Genomic DNA, 16425 nt, shown 5'->3' with positions numbered 1-16425 from the left:
AGTGTGGTGTCTCAGAGCCTTAGCAGATCGTGATGTCAATGAATGTATTGGGAAGGAGGAGTAGGATAAATAAACATGCAAAATCTTTTGTTTATCAAGACCAGTACCTTGGTAATCAGTACAGATGAAGGGAAATGGAATGCAGAAAAGACGTGTCATTTGTCTAGAGTAGTTTTGTTTTAAAATTGACTGTGTATGGTAATGCCTTTAAGATTGCTAAATATAATACCAGGCTCTGATCAATTTAAAACACTGCCTTTTAATTTTTGCAACGTTTGAATGTATCCAGAGAGTGAATTATCAATCCTTTTTTTGAAGGGTAACTGCAAAATGTAAATGATACTGACAAGCAAGTACAGTGTTTTTTATTTCAAAGAGGGAAAAAGTGATACAGGCTGTAGAATAAGACAGTTTGCCATCTGTCACTGCTTGAACTTATCAGTCATGAACCCGCTGAAAAACAAGGATTTTTACTAACACATTTAACAGTTGTTTTGTAATGAAATTATTAGATTGCCTTTGTATGTGGTACAACCTTAATTCTGGCATTACCTAACTTTCAGTGCCTCACTTTTCAACCTACATAATGTTCTTCTGAGATAGGCATACACATGCACGCACCCTCCCAATCAAAGTTCTAGGCAAATGGCACCTTAGACCCCCTTAGGTGCTTGGCTTCCTGTACCTCACTGCTGGAACCATGCAGTCCAGACACTTAGACTGGCTCTCTGGGAAGAGGTCCCTCTGTTTCTCAACCATGTTAACACAACAGGCCCACCTGTGTTAGGCACCTGTAAGCCCTTTCACTTTGGGGACCTGTCAGCTGATTAGAGCAACTCAGAAAATGTCTTTTCAAAGCAAAGCATTATTTATTCATTCCCCCAAAAGGTACAAAGCACATAGAGCAAAGGGTAAAAACAACAAGAGGTCTATATACATGGGTCTTAGTTACACTTTAATCTTTCCTAACAGCTTCTATAAGTTCCCCTCAGGTCAGCCAAACTCCATGTCTGGCTGGGAGAAGCAGACTGTCCTGTTCGCAGCATGTTCTCGGTCTGTGTGTTGCCTTGTGAGCTGCGTGCTCTCAACTAAAGAGACCACCTTTTCAAAAGGCAAAAGCAGGACACATGCAAGACCCCCTGCCCCCTCGCTTCTCTTTCCCCTGGAGCCCCCAACCCCCTCCTCCCCCTGAGGCTTTGCCCCTGCTCCTCCTCTTCCTCCTAAGGTCCCACTCCCTGGCCACTCCCAGAGCCAGGCTGTGGTAAGAGCCACCCAGCGACCCTGTCCCTCTGTGCAGAACCCTGGATCCTCCACCTACCCTAGGCAGGGGGTTGCCCCCCCCCCAAGAGCAGACCCTGACCTGTGTCCCCACCCCCCCAGGGCACACCATCCAGGGCTCCCCATAGCAGCCCGGGTTCCCTTAGTGGCTCTTAGTACTGCCCAGCTTCGGCTTCTGGCCTGACTAGGGGTGGGGCCCCAGGGGGAGAGGAGAAGCAGGGGGAGGGGCCTTGTGGCGCGGGGGGGGGGGAAATAAGACCCACCTCAGCCCCCCCACAACAGGAAGAGCCTCAGGCAGGTGTGGAGAGGCGCCACAGGAAATCTGGAGTCATTCAGCTTGGGACTGGGACTTGAACTCTGCATTTCAGGACTGTCCCACCCAATTCAGGACGGGTGGTCACCCTAGCTGTCATTGACAGTCCCTGGGCAGCCTTTCTTAGTTCACCCAAATGCCTTCCCTTTTCTAGGCCTGGGGTCCTGCAATGGCTTATTTCCCTTGATCTCTCTCTTCTCAGCCTTGGCAAAATGCTGTAGTCACCAGGTTTGGGGTTCAGGAGTCACCTCTTCATGGCTGTAAGCCTGCTTATTGGGTTAGAGTGTTTGTTGGCATGCTTGTTATTGAGGCCATTATTTTATCTTTCTTCCTTTGTTCTTTTAACAAGCCCTTTTGGTCTAACTCTATAGCAAATAACCCATCAAACAGAGGTATGCATCATATTCATAAACAGTACAGATATTTCCAAGTTTGTTACAATGTGTATATGTAAATGTAAAACCCTGATGTACTAACTGATCTGGTCCAGAGGGAAAAAACAGAAAACCATAAGATGCAAAAAAGGAAAAAACAGTGATTAATGTTACAAAAATACAATATTCTTTCTGTAGACAATATACAGCATTGGGAGAGACTGTAATAATCCCAGGTTTTGATATCGGTCATCCTGAATAATGCTCTTATCTTCAGTCATGGGGATTTACTATATATCCATAACTGCCTACACACTGCAAATATTACCCCTCTATGTTTGACATTAAAATATGGTATTATCTCAATCATATTTGATAAACTTCTTTATTAAGAATTAGAAAATAGCTTTTAAAAGTCAAAACCATGCTTTTAAGAAAAAGCTTTTCTTTAGAGGAACAATGTATTAGAGGAGAGGAATAATAGTATAATCTTGCATCTGTTTGTTTTTGGAAGGATCTTTGCTTGTACTAATACATTTGTATGCATCAGAGAAAATATATCATCCATAAAAAGACAATTACAGAGCACCAACCAAGCGTTTCAAACATTATTCAGCAATGTCTATATGGAAGCATCACTTGAAAGAAAGATTTTATTGTTTTGTTTTTCTATAACTCCATATAAATCATTCCATAAAAGTAGCCACCTTACTTTTATTGATCGAAACTCAATCTGAGCTGCATCTAGGATTAGCTTTCAAAAATGTTAAATATCCTGTATAATATGCAGTTTGCTTATCTGGTGCAATTTTTTTTTTTTTTTTATTAACATGGTTGCCACCTAGAGCTGAGTGAATGGTTGCTGGCCAAACCGAAAAAATCTATCTGAAAAAACAGAAAATATTTGGTGTATGTATTTCAGTGTGTCCTTATAACCTTTACCCCAGTGGTTAAGCTACCTGCCTGTGATTCAGGGGACATAGGTTTGAATTCCCACTCTGGAGCAAGGACTTGAACTCAGATCTCCCCCTTCTCAGGGGAGTGCCCAAACCACCTGGCTATAGTCTATTTTGAGGCAGCTATCTGTCAGTCGCTTCTGTTGAAGCCGGTCTACCTTATATAAATACATGAACATTCATTGAGCCAACAAGAGAAAGAATGACTCATAAGCCTGGTGGTTTGGGCACTCACTGGGGAGAGGTAACAGATGTGGATTCAAATCTTCTTTCTGCCAGATTCAGAGGAGGAATTTGAATCTATTTTATATAAATTTACTTCTGTCCTTTAGATCTGTGGCTTGAGTTTGTCCTTTACCTTAAAAAGTCTCAGCACGTTGTTTACCAAAGGTTATGTCTACCCTACAGCGTACATCAGTATAACTTATGCTGAGCCCCCTGAGTGACATAAGTTACACCAACATAAGGGCTGGTGTGGACAGCACTATGTTGGTGGGAGAGCGTCTCTCGAGACATCTAGATAGGCTCATGTGTAGTGCTGGGGAGGAGCTAGTGGTTGTGGTACATGTAGGTACCAACTACATGGGGAAGGATAGGAGAGAGGTCCTGGAGGCCAAATTTAGGCTGCTAGGTAAGCGATTGAAGTCCAGGACCTCCATGGTAGCATTCTCTGAAATGCTTCCAGTTCCATGTGCAGGGCCAGTTAGACAGGCAGAACTGCAGGGTCTCAATGCGTGGATGAGACGATGGTGTGGGGAGGAGGGGTTTAGATTTATTAGGAACTGGGGAAGCTTTTGGGAAAGGGGGAGCCTATACAGGAAGGATGGGTTCCACCTAAACCAAAATGGAACCAGATTGCTGGTACTTAAAATTTAAAAGGCCGTAGAACAGTTTTTAAACTAAGGGCTGGGGGAAAGCCGACAGATGCGGAGGAGCATGTGATTTGGACATCCCTTAGGGGAGGCTCTATAAATGGAGATTCCCTATGTCCTAATAAGGAGGAGAGGATGGAAAATGATAAAATACTGGGAGGATCTGATCAGAAACTGTCAAATGAAAAAAAAGTCCCATTCAATTATGTCATGCAATAGGGGACAGCCAAAATATGACAAGTTTTTAAAATGCTTATCTACCAATGCTAGAAGTCTAAATAATAAAATGGGTGAACTAGAGTGCCTAGTATTAAATGAGGATATTGATATAATAGGCATCACAGAAACATGGTGGAATGAGGATAATCAATGGGACACAGTAATACCAGGGTACAAAATATATCAGAAGGACAGAACAGGTCGTGCTGGTGGGGGAGTGGCACTATATGTGAAGGAAAGCATAGAATCAAATGAAGTAAAAATCTTAAATGAATTAAATTGTACTATAGAATCTCTATGGATAGTAATTCCATGCTTGAAAAATAAGAATATAGCAGTAGGGCTATATTACAGACCACCTGACCAGGATGCTGTTAGTGACTCTGAAATGCTCAGGGAGATTAGAGAGGCTATTAAAATAAAAAACTCAATAATAATAATAATAATAATAATGGGGGATTTCAATTATCCCCATATTGACTGGGTACATATCACCTCAGGAAGGGATGCTGAGATAAAGTTTCTTGACACCTTAAATGACTGCTTCTTGGAGCAACTAGTCCTGGAACCCACAAGAGGAGAGGCAATTCTTGATTTAGTCCTAAGTGGAGCACAGGATCAGGTCCAAGAGGTGAATATAGTTGGACCGCTTTGTAATAGTGACCATAATATAATTAAATTTAACATCCCTGTGGCGGGGAAAACTCCACAGCGGCCCAACACTGTAGCATTTAATTTCAGAAAGGGGAACTTCACAAACCTCCTCATTTTTGTGTTACAGAAATTAAAAGGTACAGTACCAAAAGTAAAATTCCTGCAAGCTGCGTGGAAACTTTTTAAAGACACCATAATAGAGGCTCAACTTAAATGTTTACCCCAATATAAAAAACATTGTAAGAGAACCAAAGAAGAGCCACCGTGGTTAAACAACAAAGTAAAAGCAGCAGTGAGAGGCAAAAAGGCATCCTTTAAAAAGTGGAAGATAAATCCAAATGAGGAAACTAGAAAAGAGCATAAACTCTGCCAAATAAAGTGTAGAAAATATAATTAGAAAGACCAAAAAAGAATTTGAAGAACAGCTAGCCAAAGACTCCAAAAGTAATAGCAAATTTTTTTTTAAATACATCAGAAGCAGAAAGCCTGCTAAACAACCAGTGGGGCCACTGGACGATTGAGATGCTAAAGGAGCACTCAAAGACGATAAGGCCATTGCGGAGAAACTAAATGAATTCTTTGCATCGGTCTTCACTATTGAGGATGTGAGGGAGATTCCCAAACCTGAGCCATTCTTTTTGGGTGACAGATCTGAGGAACTGTCCCAAATTGAGGTGTTATTAGAGGAGGTTTTCGAACAAATTGATAAACTTAACAGTAATAAGTCTCCAGGACCTGATGGTATTCACCCAAGAGTTCTGAAGGAACTCAAATGTGAAATTTCAGGACTACTAACTCATCTGTAACCTATCATTTAAATCAGCTTCTGTACCAAATGACTGGAGGATAGCTAATGTGACACCAATTTTTAAAAAGGGCTCAAGAGGTGACCCTGGCAACTACAGGCCAGTAAGCCTCACTTCAGTACCGGGCAAGTTGGTTGAAACTATTGTAAAGAACAAAATTGTCAGACACACAGATGAACATAATTTGTTGGGAAATAGTCAACATGGTTTTTGTAAAGGGAAATCATGCCTCACCAATCTACTAGAATTCTTTGAGGGGTCAACAAGCATGCGGACAAAGGAGATCCAGTGGATATAGTGTATTTAGATTTTCAAAAAGCCCTTGACAAGGCCCCTCACCAAAGGCTCTTAAGCAAAATAAGCAGGCATGGAATAAGAGGGAAGGTTCTCTCATGGATTGGTAACTGGTTAAAAGATAGGAAACAAAGGGTCGGAATAATGGTCAGTTTTCAGAATGGAGAGAGGTAAATAGTGGTGTCCCCCAGGGATCTGTACTAGGCCCAGTCCTATTTAACATATTCATAAACGATCTGGAAAAAGGGGTAAACAGTGAGGTGGCAAAATTTGCAGATGATAAATTAAATCCCAGGCAGACTGCGAAGAGCTACAAAAGGATCTCACAAAACTGGGTGACTGGGCAACAAAATGGCAGATGAAATTTAATGTTGATAAATGCAAAGTAGTTTGCATTGGAAAACATAATCCTAACTATAAATGTACATATACAATGATGGGGTCTAAATTAGCTGTTACCACTCAAGAAAGAGATCTTGGAGTCATTGTGGATAGTTCTCTGAAATCATCCACTCAATGTGTAGCAGCACTCAAAAAAAGCGAACAGAACATTGGGAATCAAGAAAAGGATAGATAACAAGACAGAAAATATCATATTGCCTCTATATAAATCCATGGTACGCCCACACCTTGAATACTGCATGCAGATGTGGTCGCCCCATCTCAAAAAAGCTATATTGGAATTGGAAAAGGTTCAGAAAAAGGCAACAAAAATGATTAGGAGTATAGAACGGCTTCCGTATGAGGAGAGATTAATAAAACTGGGACTTTTCAGCTTGGAAAAGAGGCGACTAAGGGGGGATATAATAGAGGTCTATAAAATCATGAGTGGTATAAAGAAAGTAAATAAGGAAATGTTATTTACTCCTCATAATACAAGAACAAGGGGCCACCAAATGAAATTAATAGGTAGAAGGTTTAAAACAAACACAAGAAAGTATTTTTTCCTTGCAACGCACTGTCAACCTCTGGAACTCCTTGCCAGAGGGTGTTGTGAAGGCCAATACTATAACAGAGTTCAAAATGGAGCTAGATAGATTCATGGCGGATAGGTCCATCAATGGCTATTAGCCAGGATGGGCAGGAATGTTGTCCCTAGCCTCTGTTTGCCAGAAGCTGGGATTGGGCGACGGGATGGATCACTTGATAACCTGTCTGTTCATTCCCTTTGGGGCACCTGCCATTGGCCACTGTCGGAAGACAGGATACTGGGCTTGATGGACCTTTGGTCTGACCCAGTATGGCCATTCTTATGTTCTTATGACATAGCTTCTGCCGCTCATGGAGGCTGGAGTAGTTAAGCAGGCAGGAGAGCTCTCTCCCATTGGCTTAGAGTGGTTCCATTAGAGAGCTTACAGCGGCGCAAGTGCATCGGTGCAGCTGCGCTGCTGTAAACTCTAGTGTAGCTGTGTCCTAAGATCTTTGCTTCAATACAAATGCAAGTTTTGGCCAAGTTTCCAGGAGTCATGCAGTACAATGTGCTGAGTTGCATCTTGCAGGTTATATTGTTAGATGGACATTTTCCCCTGAATACAGATTTATGATAGAAGAGTGATTGATTTCAGTGGGAATGATCAATGCACTATGCTTAGTAGCATTTGCAAGTTCAGGCCCTAACTTTCCATTAGCTATTTCCAATAGATCAGGCTATACGTTTTAAACTTGGGGTGAAATTCTGACACCATTACAGTCAATGGCAAAACTCTCATTGACTTCACTGGGGCTTGGATTTCACCCTTAGGGCCAAATTCTGAGTAGATGTTTGAATAGGCAGACAAAAAATTGAAGGGAACACACAACTTTGTAAAGGTGCATTGGCAAAACTGTAGTTTATGTGCTAAGGTCATGCTAGCAGAAACAACAGTAGCCATGTCCACAGTTATTTCTGCCACCTGTGAGTTTGTAGGCATCAAAGCGCATGATCTGGGACGAAGGGGCATGTTAGTCCCACTGGCAAGCTCCACTCATGCTTCAGGCACTTCCTTATTCCATCTTGTAACATGTACAAAACTTAACAGAGCTCCGGGGCCACCTTTTCTACCCACTCATGGTCTGCCCTGGATTGATAGTATACCCTCATTGATGCCTGGTGTGGTTCAGGGACAGAGATTAAAAAGAGTCAGTTAGCAATGTTTTTCTTTAAGCCCCAGCTGCTGGAATCAAGAGATTGAATGAGAATCTCAGCTTCCATATTTTAATAAAGTCAGTTTCTAACCCTCATGGTTGCAGAGAAAATTTTTTATAACATGAAGCAAGGGAACCTTAGTGGCTCAGAAACCAGAAGACAAAAAAAAAAAAAAAACACATAAACCAGAAGACAACATAAATCTCATTATTTTAAAACCAGTCTCATGATTGGAGGAAGGTGGGAGGGCCTGACTCAATTTTTGAAACACTTGGGGTTGGCAGTCCTGCAGTGGGAGATGATAGAGCCCTCCTGCCCAGTAACTATGGCTGGAAAGATCTGGATAAAGAGCTTGCTCAGGGGTAAAGTCTGCTGACTGCACGTCCTTAGCGTCCCTCAGCATCTCCAGGCATGTGGATTGGGGGCAGCATTGGATATATCTGTCTCATCCCCATGGAAACTCTCTCTACTTGTCCTGAACAAAGACACACATTTTGGCCTACACAGATTTCCACCATTCTCACTTATGAGGGTTTGATGCATGTAACTCAGAATTTGGCCCCATAACTAAATTGTGTATGTTTTCAAGATCATATCAAACAAACCAGATGGATTGCATTTTATTCTGAAAGGGTGTATTTAAAAAGGATGGCATAACCAATAAAACTTCCTGTAGGGATTTTCCCATTGCATATTGCATATGCGGCTTTCCTTTCTCCATTCGCACTTGGAGTTTGGTCAAACGTTCTTGGGTTTTGACCAGTGGAGTAATTTTGCATCCCTGTTTATTATTCATCCTGTTGTATTTATTTTGTATTCCTCTTATTACATCGCATGAAATTATACTGTACTTCTTCAGTGAAATTCTGCAAAGGATTTCATTTAGCATGCTTCATGCTTTGAGCTAATGAAGGAAAAATCATTCTTTGAGCTAATTAACTATGTTTTTTAAGTGTTTCCTTCTGGGTTTTGCATAAAAGTATAAACATTTTAGAGCAGCAGAAGTCTGAATGCTAATGAAAAGAGAAAAGAAGCTACTGTGTATGTTATTCCCCAGTATAGTCCTGTTTGGGATCACTTGCAATAACTTGATAAGCAGAGCACAAGGAAAAAATATCCAGATACCCAAACCTAGCAACAAAGTCATGAGAATTCTCTGGAATAACTTTCATTTTAACTTACACATGGAGAAAATATAAGTAAAGCTGCTGCAGATGAGAGCTAGGGAAAAAGGCACATAACCAATTTTAAAAAATCAAAACATTTTTTAAAGAAATGCTCTTTTTCTCCTAGTTACTCCTAACTAGGTTGTTTTTAAAATCCTTTTTGACATAAGGTGTTTTATAGATAACTGACAAATAGTTTCAGTTCTTTCTCATCAAGACTCTAGGTCAAGATGCACTGTGTTAGCAATCAGCATAGATCCAAACAGTCTTTAACTCACCCAGAAGTTAGAGCTTGCTCTATAACCTTAGCAGACAGATATTAAATTCCACTATAAATCACTGATAGATGGCTGGAGATTGTCATCTTTTTACAAGCATCGAGCATCTTGTTAACACCGAACAAAAAGTTCACACTCAATTGAATTACTTTAGTTGCATCACCTTACTCTTAAATTGTCACTCATTTCCTCCCACATGCTGATTTATGAATTCCAAAAACTTACTACTGAAAATTCAAGCTGTGTTGCTAAGTTGAGATCCTATCAAAACAAGCTGAAAATGATAGCCTAGTTTTGTCTGATGTTTAAAATAAATTTGCTAAATAAGGCCTCTTTCTTGTCTTTGGTTACCTATAGGATTTTGGAGAAGATGATTCCCTCTACATCACCAAGGTAACAACTATTCACATGGGCAATTACACCTGTCATGCCTACGGCTATGAAGAGCTATATCAGACCCACATCCTTCAGGTGAATGGTTAGTAAATGGCATATATGACAATCCACTGAAAACATTCCTGTAAGCAATGCTGAATATTAATCTTGTTCTCACAAAGTTATGAAATGGAGCATGCCGAATTTTCTCTGTAAAAGGAAAAAAACACAACTATTGGTTTGCACACTCACATCATCATACTGTGCTATGCAGGTAAACAAAATAAAGTTAGTATTAGTAGAGTTCATTAGGCTTTAGTAGGCATATCAGCCATTATAAAACAAAAAAATGTTTGGTAGTATACCACAGTATTTTCTTGTAATAAGCTGTAGTGCTTCACATCATAGTGTGGACAAATGACTATTTTTATCAGTAGGAGTATTACTTCAAATCACTAATTTCATATTTCAGAGATCAAGGGGGTAGCCGTGTCAGTCTGGATCTGTAAAAAGCAACAAAGAGTCCTGTGGCACCTTATAGACTAACAGATGTATTGGAGCATAAGCTTTCGTGGGTGAATACCCACCGCATGCGTCTGACGAAGTGGGTATTCACCCATGAAAGCGTATGCTCCAATACAGCTGTTGGTCTATAAGGTGCCACAGGACTCTTTGTTGCATATTTCAGAGACTGATTCATGATGTATTACATAGTTTGCAATGTTTAAATAAATATACCATGATAGCACAATACTTTTAAGGCCACTTATTTGGTATGGGTCAGACTATCAGCTGGTGTAAATCAGCATAGTTCCATTGAGGCCATTTTACACCAGCTAAGAATCTGGCTCATTGGATTCCACAGTGAAGAGGAACTATTGAACAACTATAAACATCTTTCTGAGTGATCACATAGAGACAGATTCTGATATCCTTACTCTGGTGTAATAGCACCTTACTTCTCAGAGTGCTATGGAATAGATCTCCAGCAGTGAAGAGCTTATATTCACTTGTGAATCACCTTTTTGCTTTCCCAAGCCAGTCCAGGCTAGTGGCTGAAATGGCCCCCAGCATAGTTTAAAACAGCATAAGGGCATTCTGCCCCAATTCCTCCTTGCCCTTAACTGTTCCATACCTGGAGGAAGGAGGAGAGAAAGAGTCAGTTCTGCACTACTGGCTAATCCTCGGCGGTTCCTTTAAGGCAACTGTGTGGCTGATTGGTGCTACTGAGGAACTGGTGGATCTGGCTCACTGACTTCATTCGGACTACACTGCGAGTAAGGTATATTCAACTTGAGTAACAGATTCAGACTTTGGCGCCACATATGGACATCCTTTAAAAGGCCTTTAGCTCCCCCACTCAAGCAATGTAGCAATTTGTTTAAACACTCTGGGCCTGATTTTCCAGAGCCTTCCCTCAGTGCCATCATTTACAAATGTGGATGTTACTTCCCCCATGTGCAAAGTGGATGTTACTGCTACTGTCTGGATTTGATAGCGTTTCATATTCTCTTGGCACTGGCGTAAATGATCATTGTTAGTGCACGGACCGATATACTGTGGCTTCAGCCAATGTATTAATTTGGCCAGAGAATCAAATTTTTTGCAAAATATAGCGGTGTTTAGGCCACTCGGCCTGAATGAATACTTGTGTGTCTGATATTTTAAGGGCTTTAGTTTTGTGGAAATATTTTGTCACAGAACAAATTATTTTTATAGGAGCATCCTTAATGAGCTATGCACTTTCCGGACTTTCAAAAAGAGACATAGCCTGAGAGCGGCTAAGGACAGAAAAATACAGACAGATCAGTAGATGGAGGTTAAGGCAAAATGAAATAATAAATATGAATTTTTATGCAAGTCAACTAAAGCCATAGTTAAAGTGAGGCTCTCAGGGGACTTAAGTATGATCAGAGTAGGGGCTTTGTGGATAAGTTCAGGGAGGTCTGTCTCCAAGCTACCGTCTGGTGGGCCAAGGTACCCTGACCAACATAGAAAAGTGGAATTGGGGAGGGGGGTAGTTCTCTTGCCTCTATGGCAAGTCTACAGATTACTGGGGAGGCAAGCTCCAGCCTGCATCCAGCTGTCCTCAAGCTCAGTACCTTTTTCTGCAACATATCTCCACTGCTACAGTGATCACCACCCCCCACAACACACCTTTCAAGATCTGTGGGTCCTACACATGCCTAACATGTGGTATAACTCATCCAATGCACTAAATGCCCCAATAATAACTATGTGGGTGAAACCAAGCAACCACTACACTCTCGAATGAACTCACACAGGAAAATGATAAAATAAAAACACCCTGTCACCTGTGGTTGAACACTTTTCACAAAACAATCACTCTATATCTGACCTATCAGTCCCCATCCTCCAAGGAAACCTGCACAACGCTTTCAGAAGATGAGCTGAGAGCTTAAATTCATAAGTTTGCTAGACACTAAAAATCATGGTCTTAATAAAGACACTGGATTTATGGCTTATTACAACCATCTGTAATCCACTAACCCTCCTTTTTGTCCTATGACTACAAGGATGTTAAAGGCCACTTCACCTTGAATGGTCCCTTAGAATATGTGCTAACTTCTTATACTAAACTATCTGTTCCACCTTGTATTTAGCTGTGACACCTTAAGTTCCTTTCCCAAACCTGAAGAAGAGCTCTGTGTAGCTTGAAAGCATGTTTCTCTCACCACCAGAAGTTGGTCCAGTAAAAGATATTACCTCAACCACTTTGTCTATCTTTTTCCCAGCATTGTTTGTATCTTCACCTGCCTTTTTCTGGAGCTGTTTTTTCCCTGGGTAACTGCTTCAGTCTTCCAGAATGTTGCCTCATCTTCCTTTCATCTCCTCAGAATGAGCTGGGTCTGGTTTATGTAGGCCCGGACTCCTCCCATTCCCAGCAGTCTCTGAAAGATTGTTTAATTGACTCAGGTGCTTTTTATTTTCTTCCTCCCCTTCCCCTGCAAATGACAGTTCATTCTGTTGCAAGATCATACAATGCACAGGGGAGACCAAATGGAAGAAGCTTGCAGGTCGTTTGATTGGAATCTATCCTAATGTTTATGGACAACAATTTCTCATCTTTTGGTATGGTAACTTGCAATGTATTAGAATAAAGATAACTAGATTGTATGTGTTTCAGTGAGAATAGGTGTCCCTTCTCAAAAAGTTACTTGTGAGATGACTGGCAGTTGAGGAAAAACCAGACTAACAACTTAATCTTTTGTACATTATATGATGTATTATGAGCTTTGAATGGAGTTTAGTTGGCAGGCAACAATGTAGACTTTGTCATTACTTAGAATTCAAGGCCCAAAGGCTTTTGAAACTAAAACCTAAGTGCAAAGATGATGAAAGGAAGTGGGATTTTTCAGTCAGTGGTTCCAATGAGAGGCATACTCAAGATTGTCTCTCAGATGTAACTTGTTGGGAGGGACGTGTGGTATTTGTGGATGAATGTGCTGGGGGGAGAGTTTTGCAGATTAGCTCCAAAGTTTTTCTTATCGAAAGGAGGGCTTCACAGTACAACATTTCTTCTTCATTTGCCTTGTAATGTTGTAAAGTACACTCCCCAAATACCAATATAAAAGTCATGTGCACTCATGTCACCATAAGTTTGATCTAGTAATACTGTAGTCTGTAGAAATCTTTGTCTTGCGCCATGTCCCGTATTCCCATGTGAGCTCTTGAGCTTTGCAAAACTGCTTTGTTGTAGTTCTTAATGTGCTTGGCTACTCTCCCACATCACTAAAACTCTGCTTTTATACTTGAGTGATTACTTGTTCCAGCAACTGATGTTGGGGCAATGGAACAAAAACTGATGACAGAAATATGCTGCTTCACCAACAGAAGACATTGTGGGTGTCCCAAGACACATTACTTCTCAGGAATTTCTTGTCTTTATACTTAATAGTTAGGGAGAAATTCTGGAAATTCCCCTGAGAAGCAGAGAAGAGGAAAGGAGCAGAACTGTAGCTGCTGAGTTGAGATCCCATGAGTCATTCTGCCTGCATGGGTACTTGCAGGCAGAATGGCTTAGGAGTACTGCACTCAGAAATGGCAGTGCTTCAGAAGAGGTTAGCATGTGGTTCCCACTGCCCTACACCTGCTGCTGCTTGCAGTGAAACACGGAGGGTAGGAGATAGGAGGCTTGAATCTTGATTGCTCTCACAACCCAAATGACTGCACACCTTTGGAGGGAATGTTAGAAGCAGTCAGACATGACAGTAATGTCTTATATGTACCTACTTAACCAGTGGTTTTAAAACTTCAGGTCGCGACCCAGTACTGGGTTGCGGAATGCAAGGTATTGGGTTGCCTTGCTCAGCACCCAGGGACCCTGGTGGCCAGCCAGTAAAAACTAGTAGTCCCTACCTGTTCTGACACCGCGCTGTGCCCTGGAAGTGGCCAGCAGTGAGTCTGGCTCCTAGGCAGGGGGGCTACAGGGCTCCACGCACTGCCCCCACCCCGAGCAGCAGCTCTACACTCCCATTGGCTGGTTCCTGGCCAATGGGAGCTGGGGGCGGTGCCTGCGGGCAAGAGCTGCACGGAGCCGCTTGCACACCTCTGCCTAGGAGCCAGACCCGCTGCTGGCCGCTTTCGGGGCGCAGTGTGGTCCGCAGTGCCAGGACAGGCGGGAAGCCTGTCTCTGCACCCCGTCTGCGCCGCTGACTGGGAGCCGCCGGAGGTAAGGCCCCAATCCCCTGCCCCAGTCCTGAGCCCCCATGCACCCCAAACCCCTTATCCCCAGCCTCACCCCAGAGCTGCAGCCCTAGTCCAGAGCCCTGACCCCTTCCGTATGCAACCCCCCTTCCCCAGCCCAGAGCCCTCTCCCATATCCTGAACCCCTCATTCCCAGCCCCACCCCCGCACCCTAACCCTCTGCCCCAGCCCTGAGCCCCTCCCACACCCCAAATCTCTCATCCCCAGCTCCGATGAGTTGCGGGCATCAACAATTTTCTTCAACTGGGTCCCCAGAAAAAAAGTTTGAAAACCACTGACTTAAACTCTTCATGGTAGCTCCCTGCACCCTCCTACCGCAACTCTAGTGCACTAGAGTTAGGCAGAGAAAGATAATTCCATTCCACAGAGGAGTTTGATATTCTGAAATTTGGTTTTGTCTCAATTTGGGAAAATAATCCCAAATCTTGGAATTTCTCCATGAAAGGCCTTGAGTCTGGGGCAGTCCCTCATGGGACCCGGGGACCCTCAGAGCCTGAAAGTGTGAGCATCCAAGGAGCCACAGGCTGCCAAAGACTTAGGCAGACAAGCTGGAAGGAAAACCTGCCTGGCAGGCCAGTTTCTGCCATAACCCAACCTGGGTTCCAACAGAACTTAATCAAAATTAAACTGTCCCCAAGGAACATTTTGATTTTTGACAAATCAGCAAATTCCAATGAGAAAAATATTTATCTGGAATTTTTGCAACCGACTCTATTGATGACCACAATGCAGCCCTAAGGGAATATATGAGCCACTGGCCTTTTTCCTATTACAAAACCCAACCCCCTACAGACGGTATACCAAAGAAGTAATAGCTCAGAAATATGAAGTGTATTCTTTTTGAGAAAACCATGGTAGAAAGGGACAGGAAACATTGCAATGTATTTGGCCTCAGTGTATTGCAACTGAATGCTTTACAACACATCTGGTTTATTTAAGCAGTGAAGATACATTTAACTATAAGTAGACAAAGAAGAAACGTTCCTCATCCTCCTCAGGGTTAATGACCATTTTTAAGGTATTTTCTAAGACTGTTATTGATACCATCCTAAACAGTATTTTGGCTGAAGCTAAATTAAGTGGAAAAGCAATGCCCTCTAATTTACGCTCTGGGTTGATGGGGTTTGAATAAGCAAATGTAATAGTGCTATGTGGTTGGTCTTTGTTAGTCTGGATTAGGATTATTGATAAAGCAGCACATTTTTGTGAAAAAGCAGAGGGTTCTGAAGGATCCTAATGAAAAGAAAGGTGGGAATCTCTTCAGTACCTGCCTAAATCAGCAGCTGGTAATACTGTTAGCAGGATGGAAGCAGGGGAGGATGAAGTTGTTTCTTCAAGGGCACATGGGGTATTTAGTATATCTGACAGGCCTGCATGTCATCTTTCAGATCTCATTTGGAAATATCAGAAAGCAACAAAGAAAGGAACAAACTTATGTTCTGCTCTGCTACTCTAAATCATTCCACGATTAACATGCCAGGCCAGTTTTTGTATTATTTCTTTTCTTTGCAGTCAGTCAGTCATTGCTTTCCTATTTAATTATGTGTTGATTTATCACCTCCCGCATCACATCTTGGCACATATATGCAACAGTTCTAAATGCATAGTTACAACTGTACACAATGATAAGCACACTCAGTTCCAGTTTTCAAAACATGTTTCCTCCATTCTTTTCCTCCACTTAATTTTATACAAGGAAATGACTTTGGCCCTGGTATATACTCCATCCAACCAGAAACACTGATCTTCCGATTAACTTCAGGAATCGCCTTTGTCTCTTTTAGGAATGTAACATTGCCATGTGATGCCATATTGATTAGGTTAAAGATAGGCATGAAGCATGAAGTTCAGATCCTAAGCCAGATCCAAACATCTCCCAAAGTTAAATGTTGTTCACATGCAGGGTTTAGTTTGGGGCCGATCTCTGTTGGTTAAATGTATTATAGGATAATCTCATTTATTGAAAATCCATTGTGGAAAGGTTTCA

General features: G+C 41.9%; 1 protein-coding gene across 1 annotated transcript in view; it reads left to right on the top strand.

Annotated features, from left to right (window-relative positions):
* FSTL4 (follistatin like 4) overlaps positions 1–16425 on the top strand; it is a 494923-nt gene that overhangs the window by 434960 nt on the left and 43538 nt on the right. Inside the window, exon 7 of the mRNA XM_065409767.1 lies at positions 9693–9813. Coding sequence (XP_065265839.1) covers positions 9693–9813 — 121 coding nt within the window. The remainder of the gene's footprint in view (positions 1–9692; positions 9814–16425) is intronic.

This window comes from Emys orbicularis, chromosome 8 (assembly GCF_028017835.1).
Source record: "Emys orbicularis isolate rEmyOrb1 chromosome 8, rEmyOrb1.hap1, whole genome shotgun sequence".
Lineage (NCBI taxonomy): Eukaryota > Metazoa > Chordata > Testudines > Emydidae > Emys > Emys orbicularis.
The sequence above is the reverse complement of the archived record's forward strand: the minus strand, read 5'-3'. Positions and strand labels throughout refer to the sequence as shown.